The sequence below is a fragment of the Wyeomyia smithii genome, chromosome 2 (assembly GCF_029784165.1).
Source record: "Wyeomyia smithii strain HCP4-BCI-WySm-NY-G18 chromosome 2, ASM2978416v1, whole genome shotgun sequence".
Classification (NCBI taxonomy): Eukaryota; Metazoa; Arthropoda; class Insecta; order Diptera; family Culicidae; genus Wyeomyia; species Wyeomyia smithii.
Genome location: NC_073695.1, coordinates 26,729,352 through 26,746,887, shown reverse-complemented (window position 1 = coordinate 26,746,887; position 17,536 = coordinate 26,729,352). Strand labels below are relative to the sequence as shown.

At 37.1% G+C, this 17,536-nt stretch overlaps 1 protein-coding gene across 6 annotated transcripts in view; it reads right to left on the bottom strand.

Annotated features, from left to right (window-relative positions):
- The window catches only part of LOC129721841 (thioester-containing protein 1 allele S3-like), a 35,108-nt gene extending 20,491 nt beyond the window's left edge, over positions 1 to 14,617 (bottom strand). Inside the window, exon 1 of one of the 6 annotated variants that reach the window (XM_055674892.1) lies at positions 13,588 to 14,617. Coding sequence is in view for 1 of the 6 variants with exons in the window: in XM_055674891.1 (XP_055530866.1) it covers positions 14,509 to 14,570 (62 nt within the window). In the remaining 5 variants the exon portion in view is untranslated. Of the gene's footprint in view, positions 1 to 26; positions 5,874 to 13,587 lie in introns of those variants that run through there. The other 5 variants (XM_055674894.1, XM_055674896.1, XM_055674893.1 and 2 more) reach the window with 5 other exon arrangements.
- Positions 14,618 to 17,536: the final 2,919 nt, after the last annotated feature.

Genomic DNA, 17,536 nt, shown 5'->3' with positions numbered 1-17,536 from the left:
AAAGCACATCAATCAATGGTAACTACCAAAAAGGTTTCATATTACGGAATTGTAAGATGTCCGGTAAAGTGTCTTCGGGTTGAGCGGCCCACTCTGCTGCCGGCGCGTTAATTTGATTGCGGTGGTGCATCTTGTCACGTAAGCCCACAACTGTCTTGTACATTTGCACAACTGAGTTACAGAATCGAGCCCCCACATGTTAAATAAATTATAATGCAGTTATATTCGTAATTGAGGTAATGTGAGAAAATTTCTATGTTCCCTATCTACCTAGCGGCGGTAGCGATATAATCATTTCGGCGTGTCTTTTACTTTTATATGTACAGTACCGGAAATAGGTAAATAACAATGTTTTCACTGCTCCGCAGTATGCAAGTTAAGTAACCCATTACTTTTTCAAACGGTGATGAAATTAATCTTGGCTAGTGATTAGCCAATCTTTATAGTTTAATTATTTAACTCTCTAGCGTAATTGGCTAATCATTTGTGAATTGTATAGAGCAGGGTTGATATTTGTTGACACTCTTGAGTGAAAGTGAAAAAAAGCATCCATAAACGTTATTATTTTACAATCCCTTCAGAGTTCTCCCTCCCCGCTTTTTGCATGGAAGTGAATTATATTTCATGCGATAAAAGCAAGACAACAAAATCAGTTTATCAGTTAACGAAGATTGTCAAGGCATCGGTCAGTGTCAGTGAAAAAGTGTTTCGGTGAGGTTTATTTTGGTTGAGTGGACTGTTTGTTTTTCTTTTTCGCTTTGAAGTGAAGATCATTTGGTTGGATTTATCGTCAAATTTTATTCTGTAACCGTGAACGATGCGCGCGATCTATTTCATCTGAGTATAACAGCACGTTACTAGGACGAAAATCTAGTGTATCTGAAAGAGTGCTGCGATCATTGGAAGTGAAAATTGAAAATGATTGGCTGTAATTTTCGAAGAATTTTGCTGGGGAAAATGACTTTTATCAGCACTGGTATAGAGTTCTATTCCGATCCGATACGGAACTTGACCATTTGTTTATTATACACAGACTTCGCAGCCTAGTCAATATACAATCAACTAGTCAATATACAGGACAATTGCGGGGCTTGCGCTACAATCTAACTGACATTAACAGTCTTTTCCAAGCCGAGACTCGAACCTATGACGACTGGCTTGTTAGGCCAGCTTGGGTTTGAAAATCCGACCATATCAAATAAGCATATTTATAAGATAATGATGTCTAATATCATGCAAGCTCAAAGCTTCAGAACAGCCTCAAATTGGTTTAAGAAATCGACCCCGAAAAAATGTCTGGTTCGGGTTTCACAAAAATAAAATTTTCGGGTACGAGTCGGGTACGGGTTTGATAAAAAAAAAGTTTCGGGTTCGGGTTTCAACCGAAAAAAAAATCGGGTACGGGTTTGAAAAAAAAAACAAACTCGACCATCTCCAAAATCTGTTTTCTTAAATCATGTTTCTACAATGTTCTAATTTCTATCAAAATTCTAACGAATGCATTCGAGAAAACAGTATTAAAAATGTTGTTTTAGAATTAGCAAAATCAGCAGTATCAGTATGATCCCAATTTAACTTAATTTAAATGAGCTATTTAGGCTAATTAAACTAATTAAATAACTTTCTAGAAATATTGTGGTTACCCTGAAAAAATTCAAAATAGCATCTAGAGTCAATTTTCGGCCTCTGGATATCTTCCCGGTTATGGAATTATACTATCCAACCCGTAACTTGTCAGCCATCTTTGCCAACTTTATTTAAGAGAGCTTGGTCTTATGATCGTCATGAGATGGATGACATATGGCACAATCTCACCCCCGCTGGCACAATCGGTACTTATATTAGGTGGTATTTTATCATTTCTGACTGCTTCCCAGACACCGTTAACGTGTGAGGAAGAAATCCGAACAACTTTTAAATTGGTCTACGATTTCAAGGTGCTGCACAAATCGAAAAATACTTTTCCACAAAATGAAGATCCACTTTTATATAACTGGTAACACTAGTCGATACTGTCAAGTGACGCTTAGTTGGGAAAAAGGCGTGGCCGAAAGAAGATCGTCGTAAATTGATTTGCAATTTTTGTGAGCGAAATGAAGAAAAATCTTAAAGTGAAGTGTTCCACTATTCACAAGATCTTGGATATAGAAAAAAACATTTATATAAATTAATGAAAAACTCTTCGAAAATGGAAATACCTTCAAAAAAAATCTGGTAACGGACGAAAATGCCTTTGCAAGAGAGCAAAGTTCGAGGGAAATTAAGGGTGGAAACGCCTGGTCGGTCGGCGTAAACATATCGTGAGCTGGACAATAAATATCCGATTGATTAAAAAACGATGAACTAGTATCTGCATAAAACGGGTTTAAAACTATAAATATAAGCACTATAAAAATGACAAAGTAGTGTTTTGGCCAGACCTTGCATTGTCAAACTATGCTAATGCAACTTTAGCGGATTTGCGGCAAGGCAATATCGGATTTATTCCGAAAGAAAACAATCCTCAAAATGTGCCACTGCTGCAGTCTATTGAAATTTTCCGAGCAAATTTGAAGCGAATGGTCTACCATAAAGGTTATAGAGCAAAAAACGTCGATTGTTTGAGAGAAAAATCAAGAAGGAGCTCAAAACAATTGAAACATCCGGAATTCAGGAAGCTATAAAGCAAGTACCCAAGAGTATCAGGAAATCAGCGCGATGTGGAGCTGAGTTTTTCCTATGAGGTTTGTAAATGAGTTACATCACTAGAATAAACAAACAAGTATAGAAAAATAAGTTGCGCAAGATTTTAATTTGGAATTGAAGGTTTGTTCTACCGTTACTACCTTGAATTTTGAAAATGGGGCCGATTTCTGGGCGCATTTTGGTTCCGGATATAACCAAAATGGACAAAAACCATCCAATATGGCTGTTTTCCGAAAACCGGAAGTTGCCTCCTTGATTTTAAAATAACTTCTGGGGGCGTTTTTTGCCCTATGTCAATCATCTAAGTTACGAAAATACCCGTGTTGGGTGGTAGTTGGGCATCTCAAACTGTTTTATGGGAACCGGAAGTCGCCGTTGTGGATTTCAAAATGGCTTTTTTTATCGCACGCTTAGCCTTGGGCTAATAGCGGTCTCGATCAACTAGATTAGTTGAGAGAATTCGTTATCGATATTGTTTTTGGCGCATTTTGCATGTGTAGGATAAGTACAACGATACACCGTGCCCCAGTGCTGAGTCGAGAAAATTTCCAGCTCGAAAAGATGCTCGACTCGATAGGGAATCGAACCCGATATCACGACCGTGTGGGAGAGCTAGCCGACCGACATCGCTAACCACAGAGCCACGGGGACCATTTTTTGCTATTGATCGGAAATCGAAAGTAACACCGTATCGTGTTCCAAAATGATGCCTGGAGTCGATTTCCGCCCTCTCATCTTGATTCCGAGAATTATATTGGGTGGCTTTCGGCCATTTTGACCATTTTCTAGAAGCCGGGAGACACCATCTCGAAATTCAAAACGGCGACTAAGGTCGATTGCAGGTCTCTAGATATCATTCAGTTTCCAAAAATACCCATATTGGCACGTATTTAACCTTGTTTACAGCTCTCATTGATCGAAATCAACATTTGAAACATGTCTTGACATTCTTCAATAGTACAACGCGTAACAAACTGTCCAATCGATTGTTGCAAATGTTGAAAATCGAATCACTATTTTTTTTACAAAACTGCCTTAACGAACGTAAAATAACTATTTTCTCTCATTATTACTTGAATGATGCAGTGGCGTAACAAAAAATCATTTCTGTGGAAAAAAAATTTGAGGCTGATTGGTTTCACTTGGTTGGTGATTGGTTTTGATGTTCTCCGATTGAGCAGGAATTTTCAGCGTTTGTTTGTCTATTCAAGGTAGAAAGTCAAAAATTGTCGTTCAGGATCATCTTACTCTTCTAAACATCGCTAGAAAAAATGTCTGAATATAGCGTTTCGTAGCGCAACTTAAGAGCTTTAATTTCATGTATAAGCCAAGTGCGCCAAATGGGGTAAAACGGCTCCAGAAGGTTTTTTTAAAATCCGTCAAGATCACTAGAATCACAATATTTCCCACTAGACCTAATAGATTTTGCTGAAAATTGGGATAATCACTCTCCCTTGCCAGAACGACCTACTTTACCAGAAGATACGCCACTTGGGGTAAAACGCTCCTTGAAGGAATTTTTCTTTGAAAAATACCATCAAAATTACTAAAACTGCAGGAACTTGGGTTAGACTTGATAGATTTACTCTCCCAGCTGGTCTCGAGGTACGATGCTGGCCTAACAAGCCAGTCGTCGAGGTTCGTTTTGACTCGGAAGAGACTGTTAGTCTCAGTAGGATCGTAGCGCTAGCCCCGCAATTGTCCTGTACACTTAACAGTTGGCTGCGAAGTCTGTGTATAATAAACAGAAGGTCGAGTTTCGAATCGGAATGGTGCACACCAGGGCTTTGCTTTAGTTGTTTTATAAAATGCTTACTTCGGGTTGTGTAGAGAAAGTATTTTCCAAAAAAAATATTTTTTTTTCGTCATGTAAATTAACATATTTGTCACTTTTGTACTCTTGTCATCTTACCCTCAAATTTCTTATTCAACTAGAGTAATAATCTAAATTTTGAGTAAATCTATCCGGTCTAACCCGAGCTCTTGCAGTTTTGATGATTTTGAGGGCATTGCGTATCTTCTGGTAAAGTAGGTAAATCTAGTAAGGAAGAGTGATTATTCAAACTTTCAGCAAGATCTATTAAGTCTAGCAGGAAATATTGAGATTTTAGTGGTTTTGACAGTTTTTGGAAAAAAACTTTCTTAGGCCGTTTTACCCTATTTGGCGCACTTGGCTTATACATGAAATTAAAGCTCTTGAATTGCTCAACAAAACGCTATATTCGGATTTTTTTTTCTAGCGATGTTGAGGAGAGTAGAGTGACCCTGAACATTGAAAATTTCAAGAAGAAAAATGCATTTTTTCGTCATGTTACCCCTTGTCCATATATTGTGACCATCAAGGTTTTTAATACGATAGATTATCGTCGATAATCGGCATCGCCGTTACCGATAACGTACCGACCGATAACCGTCTTCAAACATTAACGATATCGGCGATAACGATAGTCACCAGACGTTATCAGCTCACTAACGCCTTATGCCAGTTTTGTCTGCTGTGGTAGCGAATGGTGTACGACTTGATCAAAGCAGGCACGGGGTGTGAAACGTTTTTTCACTTCGGAGGATTGGTGACGAAACATCACTAGGCAACAGGAAGAAACTTATCCTTATTTGTTTATGTTTCGCTTCTCATCAGGAAAATAAATTCCTCAGTTTTGATTGTTCTAGCTTATGAGGCACTTTTTAAAGCACAAATTCGAATAGTAAGGTATGTAGCAATTTCATATTTGCATTGAAATGTATCTAAATGATATAACTAAAAAAGCAAAAAATGGTATTGCAGTGGATGGTAATAAACAAACGTTATTGATTCGATACCGTACAGTAGCTATCGTCATTGACAATGACGATAATGTCTGAAGACGTAAGCGTCATCGTCGATAACGATAACAGACGGTAAATGACAGTTAGCTCATATACCGTACATGAGCACAAACAACGACAAACTTTTTTCAAAATTCACGTTTTGTTCAGAAAACGTATCTCTTTCAAATGATATATCAAAACTGTTAGGGGTTTCTGGGGTAAAACGCACCAGTTAACGGAAGCAGAGTACATTCTTGTTGAAGCTGAGAGATAAAACCAATGCTATATACTGATCAATATATAAAAACCTTTATTTATTCGTTCAAACTCGCATCTGATGCTAAAACATTTTAGAAAATGCACACCCAACGCAAACGGGGAACATTTTATTACTTTAGGGCAATTTTTTATTACTAATTGTGTCTTATGACTGCGCATTATACACAATTAGTAACAACTAAAAAGTAACAAAAATTATGACGGCCACACGCTTGTATGTGTTCCTGCAGGAGAACATACAGCCAAGCACCGCACTGCATGTGTTAGCAAGACTTCACTCGCTACATTTGTATTGATGCAAAGATCTGGTTTATTTTTGTCCCTTTCATCCACTCATAATCAGAATCTATACCGTCAACCTCAATTGTATAATTAGAAACACTTTCGTTTCGTTCCCCAGTGTTTACTTGAAATGGAAATATGTAATACTGTCTGACCAGAGTTGCCGAAGTTGCGAATATTGTTCTGGATGGGCACAAGTTTTGTATTTTCAAACAGGTCCAAATAAGTTTCCATGAACCAACGATTATGTGCTGTAGATAGCTTGCAAGAAAGCGAATGTTTTTGTTTTTCTCTAACGCGGTTTACAGATCGTGATGTCATTTTAAGGCGCATTTCAAGTCTTTAAAATCATCAACGTTTGCTCACTCTATGACGGGGAAAATGCTGCTTGGCAGCTCTTGCCATGTTTTTTCGCTACTCCGTATGCATACAACGAGCGAACTAATACACGCTCACCGGATGAATTGGAGATAGAAGAAACTTGAAAGGCCTCTGCCAGGTTGAACGCCAACACGAGCGATGGGGCGAGATTTCTGCCGCAGGTTAATGAACAGTTTTACTTACGGCTGTTTATTTACCGACGGCAAGAATCTCGCCCGATCGCTCGCGTTGGCATTCAGCCTGGCAGAGGCCTAACATGTGCAACATATGCGACGGTGTGTGGTTTTTTTTTTACTTGAGATGGAAAGGGAGCATTTTGCGATAGAAAAAAATTTGCATGTGGTTGAAACGACCATTATTAGATAGTCGTTCTCCCGTAACACGTGCTAAATATATGACAGTATGTGTTGTTACTCGACTGGGGAAGAATTTTATTGCCTTTTAAGTAATAGGTTTGTTACCCAAAAGGCAATTTTGCGCTATTGCTTCTTAAGTAATAAGGAAAAGTTTTGCGTGCATAATACACATTTCTTAAGTGAGTGTAATAATTTCATAGAAGTCGTCAATCGAGGCAAAATGCACTCTTCCTGGGGTAAAATGCACCGCAACAAAGGGGCAAGAAGCACCATACAGATGAGGTAAAATGCACCCCGTCTAGGGGGCAGAACGCACTACAATATTGGGGCAGTACGACTCATTTTGTCATCTAATAAATAAAGGCAAAAAGGTTTCTATGGAATTCCATACACTCGAGCGGCATGGTTTTGGGAATCACCGTTTTTGATTGCCTCTAGCACCGATCGTAGTTGTTCAACGATCCATGACCGCCGATTGGACTTCCGGACAATGCTCGAAACGAGATGAAATGTAAGCAAAAAATTTGTTTACAAAGAGTCCGAGCTAAGGGAAGCGTTATGTCCCGAACGTAACAAGAGAATGCTTCTCGTTACATAACGGTAACTCTCATTGAAACTTACCGATATTTCATCAGAAATATGTTGCTCGACATATATTCGATGCAATAACACTTTCTGCTGATGGAAAACATCAATTTAAGAGCTAAGAACACTTAATTTAGCTGAGAAGAAAAAATAGTAGGAGGGTGGTATCCAAGACACGACCGCATAGTTGACGTAGGACTACAATAATTTATATATGTTTTATATATATTTATATTTTTATTGGGAAGCTATGTTTGATTTGAGCTCGTTTTACTTTTGTAGTTTGCTTGACTTATTTTAACCAATTTAAGCTCAACATCTTCCAAAAGGAGGGTATTTTGTTTCGGGTGGTAATATCAAGTATCTAGGTCGTCAGCCCAAATTCATCAAGCGACACCTCAAACGACTTGGAACTAAAACTAGTTCATTGGTGGCCATTTCTACTGTTAAGGTCGTCTTTTCTATCTACAAAAACAAAAAAGTTAGATACTTGATAGCATCGAAAATTTTGGTCACTCTAATTTATGATACTTTTTCAATAAGCGCTTTATCATATGTAACAACTTTGTAGAAGAAAGTTTTTCTCTAAAATATTGCTATAGAGCTCTAGCCCCAAATTTTCCCTGAAATTTGGTTTCTGGACCATTGATAAAAATCTTTCATTCTAATACAGCGAATTTTCTTCAATACGCGAAAAGGTAACCTTCTATAAAATATTTAATTGAGTACGATTTATTAGAAAATAAATTTTCTTCTATATCTATTTGTCTTGTTGGAGTTGGCTCACTCACCGATCACAAAGCGGCAAAGATGTTACATAATTTTTTTTCCTGCAAATACAAGCTCGTGGAAAAAATATCGATAACGAATTACAGTTTTAGTAGGAAATGTATTTTCACAGAAAATTTGAAATTGACATAGAGTTTCATGAACATGTTAACATTCAATTCAGGTCAATTTAAACATTTTATCAGTATACAGAATCAATCAGAAAAAAATTGATCAGTTTCAAAGAATAACGAAGATACCATATTTGAAAGTTATATGTCTGTTGTCTTCGAAAATTAACTGGGCTAGAGTGATGCACAACATTAGCCTCAGCAATTATTGTTTGCATAGCGTTGTTCAATTACAAGTAAGGTTATGGAAAGTAATATTTTTTTGCAAATGCTAATTAAAAACAATTGAAAAATACAAATACTAAAGTCGAACCTCTAATATCAAGATGAAATGAATTTGGTTTTTCTCTATACCGCCACCGCGGGATGCAACTAGTATTGTCATATTGGACTTAATTCATCTAGCTAGTAAAATATAATCATCAGTGCAGCTCGTTTAACTACCTGTTCAAGGATCTATACGGAGCATTTTGGTTTTCTATTGTCTTTTAAATACCCTATATTCAGTTGTTTAAATAAATCTGGGAAAAGCAGATTCAAAAATAAACAACGTATTTTCTTGTTATCGGCGGCGCAGGGTATTTTGCGGCACCCGAAAAATCCAATTGAATTCTTATATTTGCTGCTATACGAAACAAGAAGAAGAAGAAGAAGACAATTCAAACAGCAACTTGATTGTGTTCCACGCCCCACTGCGCGTCAACAGCGGCAATGTAGTTTCCACTTGGCTTGCACGAAGATGAATGTCGAGTTTTTCTGCACTGATAGACGACGAATAACCAGCGCTCTGTTCATACATTGCTCGGTGCAGTACTGTTGCCTGTACCATCATGTTTTCCTTCAAGACATCAGTTTTATTAACATTAACATATTTATTAACAGCAGAACGTAATACTGTCTGATAGTGGAAGTGGTTACGAATTTTCCGAAAAAGCTTTACCTTCAAGACATCACAATAGTCTAGGCTCATGAAAGCTAACATTAGTTGACCTATTGGGACGGGGAGATTCTGTCAATTTTTTTTGCCACTGCTATACAGGATATCACAGCAGGCAGTTGGTGTCTATTCATGAAGTCTGTGCCAGGCGTGCTCGCATATGATTGGTACATTGTTGGTGAAAATTCGACCTTGAAACTTTTGTTCAATTTTCACTGTTTAACAATGAAGTGATAATGAAAATTAAAGAATCACAAAATTGTCCATCATTTTATCAATCCAACGACATATTGATTATTGTGATCCATCTTGTGGTTACATCAGTATAACCGTTTGAAATCTTTCATTCCGACGTTACATCTAGGTTTTTGTTTTCGCGGAATGTATCTCGATATAGTGCGGTTAGACGTAGTCCTACGTCAAAATAGAGCGTTTGCAACGAAAACTTTTTTTTTGTATTTATTCACATTTTCTGACACTTTAGTGCTGCCAAATTGACAGGGTGACTATAGAAAACATAGTTTCAAATAATAGAATTATTATTTTGTTATTGAAATGTTTCTCCATTGTAAATCAGAGGGGGTGCATCTTGCCTCAACGGTGCTTATTGCCCCAGGTACCCCTAAAGCTCTAGAACCCAATTGGTTTACTACACTCTAAAAACACGCACGTAAAATCCACCTGAAAAAACACGCAAGTGACTAGTAAGTAAGAAAAATCAATTCACATACAATCGGTAGATGGTTTCAGTTCGTTGGTATTTGTGTTTTTTAACTTTGTTAGTGTTAGTGCCGCTGTGGTTTGACGTTTCCGACAACGATATTTACGTGAATTTTTAGTATGTAAAAAAGTCAATATGGCGGACGAAGGACTCCTGAGCTGCCCCAGCTAATTCAATATTGGAAAACAGGCAATGTAAGTAGCCAGAATAATATTCATATTAACAAAAGAAACATATAAATCTTTTGAATTTTCAGTTGGTGAATTCTTTCCGGAACTATTGGAATCGTCAACAGTCAGTCTTGAGCAGAACACCTCTGGCACCAGCTGTGGATTGGATGAACGGTTGACGGAAATGTCGATTCAGAGCAAGTAAATATTTGTTGATATTTGAAAATAAATTTTATTTGTCATATGCGCCGTGTTTACTTAAAGATCACGTGGATTCCATCTGAATAACACGTAAAAAGTACGTGAAAATCATGTGGGGTTTATGCGTTTTATTTATGGTTTCACCTAAATATCACGTAAAAAGGTACGTGAAAATCAGGTAACAATTACCCGATCAACACCTGGTTGATTGACTCTAACACACTGACACATGATCGGCTTTCGAGAAATCGGCAAAAGTTACGTGAAAAGAAGGTGGATGAGAATCTGTCACTTTTCCCGGTAAATTTTACGTGCATTTTTTCAGAGTGTAGTTTTTGGGTCAATTATAGATAGGGTAAGGTGGGCAAGATGGGTCAGTACCGTTTTTGAACGTGCAATAACTTTATTTGTGGTGATACTTATTTTGCATGATGCGTAACGTATTTTCGACTATGTATCACGTGTTCATTGTTCATATTTGCATATTGCTTGTTTTTAATAAAAAAAATATTTTTTCGCTAAGTTTCTTACGCGATTCACACTTTTGAAAAACCGTGTTCTTTCGTCGTACGCTTCATGATTTGAAGTAAACCTTTATTACAGAAGCAGTTTTGCTCATGATGTATTAAATAATATGCTTATTAGCATAAATAATTGTAGAATAAACAGGAATATCACAATCGTGAACTAACTAATGATTGGGGTAGCATGAGTCACCAAAGACGAGACAGTATAGTTCATAACGCACGGTGTTGCACGCAAACGGTGTTGTCACTCTGGAAAAAAACTTTCATTGCTTCAATAAGCCGACAGCAGAGAAGTTCTCCAAAATGCTGCAGAAAGTAATCGTCAAAAGTAACATATTTCAACTTAAGGGGCAACAACAGCGTCATTTTGAACTTTTGAGAAATCGAAAATTTTTCATGTTTTTTAGACGCCATTTTGTTTCAAGACCAAATATCAAAATTCCATGAGTTTGTCCACATATTAGCATCTTCTTACCCATCTTTTAAAAAACAGATCTTAAATCGAACAAAAACTGAGCTCAAAACGGTAATTCTACGAAACCGGTTTTGGCATAGTTATACTAAATATACTAAATATTTCACAGAGCAATATAATATCGAGTATGTATGGGCATTAATGGTAATGCGCTTAAATAGATAAAGTGGTAGTCAAATTATATCTTATATTGAGTGAAAAAGTCTCAGAAATCGATTGGTAGATGTCTGATCTACGTAAAATGTCAGCAACATGTCGATTTTACCCCAATTCCCCTACAATATTAAATAAGGTTTATCTCGACGTTAAATTGACTTATTTGAAATCTGTTTAATGTAATATAAAGAGTGTCAGCGATACTTAAAGATACAATAACAATTTGACATCACATGATCCTCGCCTTTTTGCGGGGAGGGGGTCGCGTTTTACTTTATCGAAGACGCGATGATTCTGTCTCATAGCTGAAGCGAGATTTTTATGTTTTTACCGGTCCTGGCCAAGAATGCAACCCCCTCTCTGCAAAAGGGGGAGGATCATTTGATGCCAAATTGTTATTGTATCTTTGAGTATCGCTTTAACTCTTGATTTTACATTAAACAGATTTCAAATAAGTTAATTTAACGTCGAGGTAAACCTAATTTCATATTGTAGGAGAATTGGGGTAAAATCGACATGTTGCTGACATTTTACGTAGATCAGACACTTACCAACGATGACTCTTGATTCAAAAAAAAAAAAAACAATAGTATCAAATGGCATCTTTTGTTCATAGAAACATCTATCAAAAATAAAAATCTATCAAAATCAAAAATGAAAATTGAAGAAAAAATAATTAAAACTGGGACATTTTTTGTGGAGTTACTCATATTGTGAGGTTGTGCATGAAATAAATCTGTTTCAAATATATGACGCAAATTTTTTTTTTTGATTGTGGTATAATCGAAACGTCACTTTACTTATATTTAGGTTGGACTCGATTGTATATCATTCGATAAAGTATCATTTTAGATTCGATTATTTATAGTAGGATCTCTTTTCTATTTCAAATATGACATTCTTTTCACAACTTTTGAACCACGTGTTCAATCCTTACCAAATTTATCAGTTAACCCTTAACTACCATTCATCTGATATCAGTGTTGTTCAATTCGGTTGTATAGTTTCTGAGATAATGAAGTTTCGTGATTTTCACATTTTGATACATTACAGACAAAGTTACAGTCCGATTACAGTAAAATTCAATAGGGTGCGATGAGGCAGCTGGACCTTTCCTTTGAGAATAATTTTGTGGAAATCGGTTCACCCATTTCTGAGAAAATCGAGTGAGATTGAAAAGTTGCACATACACACACACATACAGAAAATGCGCAGCTCGTCGAACTGAGTCGAGTGATATATGCCATTCAGCTCTTTGGAGTACTTTTACACCTTCGGTTTTGCCAGTGATTACTATACCTTTCTAGGAGAAAGGCAAAACTTGGAAAAAATGTCAAAATTCCCGCACGGTGGTACCTACGTGAATTCACTGTGAGAAAAAAGAATGGCGCTAGCAAAATTATCGGTTTCTTGAACTTTTTGTTACAAAAATGTAAAGATACACAGTTCATTTGTACGAATTTTGTGGACATTTTGCATCGTGCCAGGATCTCATTTTTGCTTCTGCATGATTTTTTGCGAAACTTCATTATATTTTGTCGAAATTGCTAAGTATATTTCACCGTAAATTTATATAACTAACAGCTACTCTATGGTCACGAACCATACCTGCTGGATTTTTTTCTTTCGATTTTCTTTGCACAGGGATTTTTAAAAACTGTTTTTAGATTTATGGTCAGTGAGTTATTTTTATTATGGAGCTATATGAAGTTCGAGAGTCAAGTGACCTACGAATATTTTTCCGAATAATAGTTGAAAACAAAATAAAAGGTTTCTTCTAAGGAATTTGCCCGCTAAAAGATTATAGAGATATTGATTTAAAACTTCTTCAAAGTAAAATACGTGAATTTTGTTGCCAGGCTAATTATATGTGTTTTGTTAAAGTTTTTTTCCACACACTGATAAATTTCATAATTTTAATATTGCATATATAGTTTTATCTTCCGCCACCTTCTTCGATTACTGAGGAGCACGGCTCTCAATATACAAAGCGAATTGATTGTACTCTGTAGCAGGGGTTTGTACCGTTGTGATTCAAACTTCGAACAGTCTCAAACTTCGCGCACTTTCCACTAAAAATCGAATTATTATAGCTAGTGTAATAAAAAGAATGATTATCATATACCATTTCGTTCCTTGAAATGTCCTTTACCCAGTGATGTATAGCTCTTCACTGTTGGGCCACTTCCGGGGCATCAGCAGGCGTTGAAAAAAATGACACTCAGTATTCAGACGATTTTCCTATCTATCTCTTAGCGATTACGTTGAAGTGTTCGGAATTTGAATCAAAGCCGATTTCTTAATTCGCCTTGTTTTCTTGTACAAAATGTGTTTAAATCTAATTTAATAGCATTTAATCGCAACAACAATGAAATAACCAACATGCTTAACCATTAAGATCGAGCAAAAAAAAGTCCGTTTTTCGTTGATTTTTAGTAATATCGTAGCTTAAGTGTTCGAAATTTGATGCAGTACGGTACATATTTTTTTGTTCAAACGCGCTTTAAACAAAGGAAACTGTATCTTCCACAGCTTTTCAACGAATATCAATACACACGTGCGCTGACAGACTGAGGCAGGTTAATTCACAGGAAGAAAAAAAAAACATACCAAATGTTTTGCACTCTCTTCAACAAATAGCAGTAAACAAAGAACCGAACACATAGTACCTGTACACTTTTGTTGGTAGGAAAATATTTTTCCGAAGATGGTTACTAATCACCAAAACTTCAACTTTTTTACCATACACCACACGGAATAGAAACCCAGTATCAAATGCTATTGAACACACTGCTACTGCTGGTATAATTATCCAATTAAAGTTTGTATTTATCCAGACGAATTTTTGTTGCTTACACCTTAAACACACAGCATTGCAGTAACCAACAAGCAGGCAATTCACACGTTTAATTTCATCTTCTACTGTCTTCACACACCGCCCTAAGCGCTTTTCTTTAACACAAATTTAAAACGCTCCAAAACTTGCAACTTTAAACACCACACACGGGCACTCGGGAAAACTTCTGTAATCCAACCCATAACTGACCCCTGGCATTGACAAAGGCCCACAAACAGCCCAGCGGCAAGCAGAACTCGCAGTAACCACATTTGGTCCGATAATGCTGCGCTAATGGAAACGCGTCCGTCTCTGTCGAATATTCTGATCGAAGTGATTCGATCGGGTGATGCACGGACCAAAGACAAATCTCATTAGCATTGGCCGATACCATATCGATACCTTCGGTATCGATACCGCGGGGCCTGAATATTGGAATTTTTTATCGATGCAACTGACGCTGATATTAAGCTGGATCGATACTTTCGCCCCGATATTTTTTCCATACTGGAGGGAACTATAAAATCGGAGAATTTACGGATACGACCAATTGCCTGAATGTCTTAAACAAGCTGCGCGGAAATTTAACTCTTTTTGTAAAAGTCACCAACAGATTGCGTATACCCGCGCACTTCTAAGATGATTTTCATGCCTCTTGCGAGAAAAATTGTTTCGCAATTGACAATACTGTCTATGCAGAGCAAAACCGGAATCGCCGCGTCACTAACCTGACAAGCATTTTGTGGTGAATGGCTTAGTATTCCAATAATTATACAGCAGTCTTTTTATGCGGGGGTTTCGTCTCAAATTTTTATGAAAACGCGTAAAATATGACTAAATTGAGTTGAATTGCTAAGCAAACCGTTCTAAAATCTTTCTGCTTATTCAAAAGAGAGTGATCAGTTTAAAGACAAAAATGCATCATTTTCACCAGAAATTGTGATTTGTTTGTAAAACGGATAACTCTAAACATAAAACGGAAGCCTTACTTAAATTAGGTCGATGTCTTGTACTGTTTTGAAGCACTGCAGAATGTTTCTTGTTCCCTATTTGAAAATTTCTTACCATTGTTAAACTGTATCTTCTTTCTTCAACAAGTCATCTCCTTAACACTGCAAGGCCATAAAACGCCAGAGCTTTTGTGCTGCCCGAAATTTCAAATCAGGCCGCAGACGCGCTTATGTGACATATAATTCCCATTAGGTCTATTGACCGCAGGGATACTAAATGTGCAGATTTGTCTGCAAAACTCAGATTTTTGATTCGCAAATAATTGCAGTTTTTCCATAATTTCTGTGTTTTTGTCAGAGTTTCTTTATACTTGCGCAGACTTTTTCAAAATCTTTGCAGATTTCTGCAGCCTTTGCCTACGCAAACGCATTTTTTATTCAAATCACGGCCAGATTTTTTTTCAAATTTCAAGCAGATTTTGTCAGTTTTTCGAGCAGTTGCAAACTTTCTTCAAAAACATCTGCCATCTCTGACTGACCGTCATGAATATAAAAAAAATTGCCGCTTTTCATAGACCTGTTTTAAGTAGCAGGTAAAATATCGATACATCTGATATCGATGCTCCGCGTTTGATATCGACCTGGTATCGATTCGACCTGAAAAAAATTATCGATCCTCGAGTATCGATACTTTTGCAGATTTTGGCCAATGCTAATATCTCATTATGAGCCATCCTTATCAATTTGATCTTCATTATTCATAATGGATGGCGGAACAGCGTAGAGTGCGTGAGATATTTTGCGTGGAATTGTGCGTCCTTCCTTATTTACTATATGAAGCTGGCGGCTAATGAGTATTTCTATGCCAAACGACCAATCGTGCGACTTTCGACTTGTCCAGAAAAATCTCCATGCAAAATTTAAGTCCAATCAGACTTCGGAAAGTGGAAAAAAGATAGAAACAAAAAGAAATTATAGTATAGTATGTCCGATACTTCAGTATCGTATTGATACTAAATGTCTTCGAAATGCATGAAACGTCGAGATATGGTGTCATCTCAAAAAAAAAAAAATATGAAAAATATCACATTTCTGGGACTTTGAAACTTTTCAGGCTTATTGGTATTTGACTGAGGAAAGAAGTATTTCAAAAAATATCCTTTTGGAAAACCTGGAAAAATTGAAGAATTTTATTATTATCAGGTCATTCTGGCTGGAAACACTCTGATGATGCCCTCTAGGCTTTGTTACCAATGATTCGTTAATGGTACCGCCATCGGATCGCAATAGGTGCATATGACACAATTACGCTGCATCTCTGCTGCTTAGAGGAAGCATCAAGAAGCAAATCTCGATCATCAGCGGTGAGGCGATGTAACCCATTATGAAATTGTATTTTTGTTTTGTTTCCGACGGCCGTGCGATTCGTTCGTTCACACGACTTGTGGCTGCAGCACAGCACAGCCACACCCATAACCGGAGCACGAATTGTCTTCACTTAGCGCCCACTTACCTGTATTGTTATACAGTACAGCAAACAGTTGCTTTTTTGAAGCTCGTTCGATAACCAAAACAAATTGCAATTTCAGCGGCGATCAATGATAATAACCTTGCGATACAATGGACTTTGTGCACCGGATCGCATTACACCCACCTGATAAGCCACTTAACAATATCAAATTAAGTGTTGGTACGCTTTACACCAGGCAATAAAAAACCTGACATCCATTTGACCGGGTAAAATTTTAACAGCATTACTGGGGCATCTGGTCCCCGATGTGTATGTGGCCATTACTAGGGGGCTCTTGTGGCTGTCAAACTCCATACATTTTCCATCTACCACTTATTGATTCTGGTACCAGCGTTTCTGGTACCCACTTTTTGGTTGGCTTGCCCTAAAACAAGTGAAATAGAGTAAACGTCCCATTTTTTCGGTAGACTTATTCTCGAGTAAATGTCGTTTTAGATGGAAAAAACAAGAGCTCGACATTTGGTTTTCTGTACAATGTGCACTTTCAATGAATAAGATAAGTTTTGTAAGTATTCGAAATGAAATATCACCGCCGTGATGAATATATGATTGGTAGGCAAAATGTTGACGTTTATAGGCCCCTGGCCATTACCTGCCAGGAAGTTGTGATCTCGTAATCGAAGCGGTGCGGGGTGAATACGCGAGGATAAAGTATGCAGCCAAATGTTACTCCTTTTTGTTTTTGTTTTTGATTCCTTTTTTTGCTGCAATCCTAGATAGATACATTAGAAGGAACTTAGTAGTTCATTCGAGACTT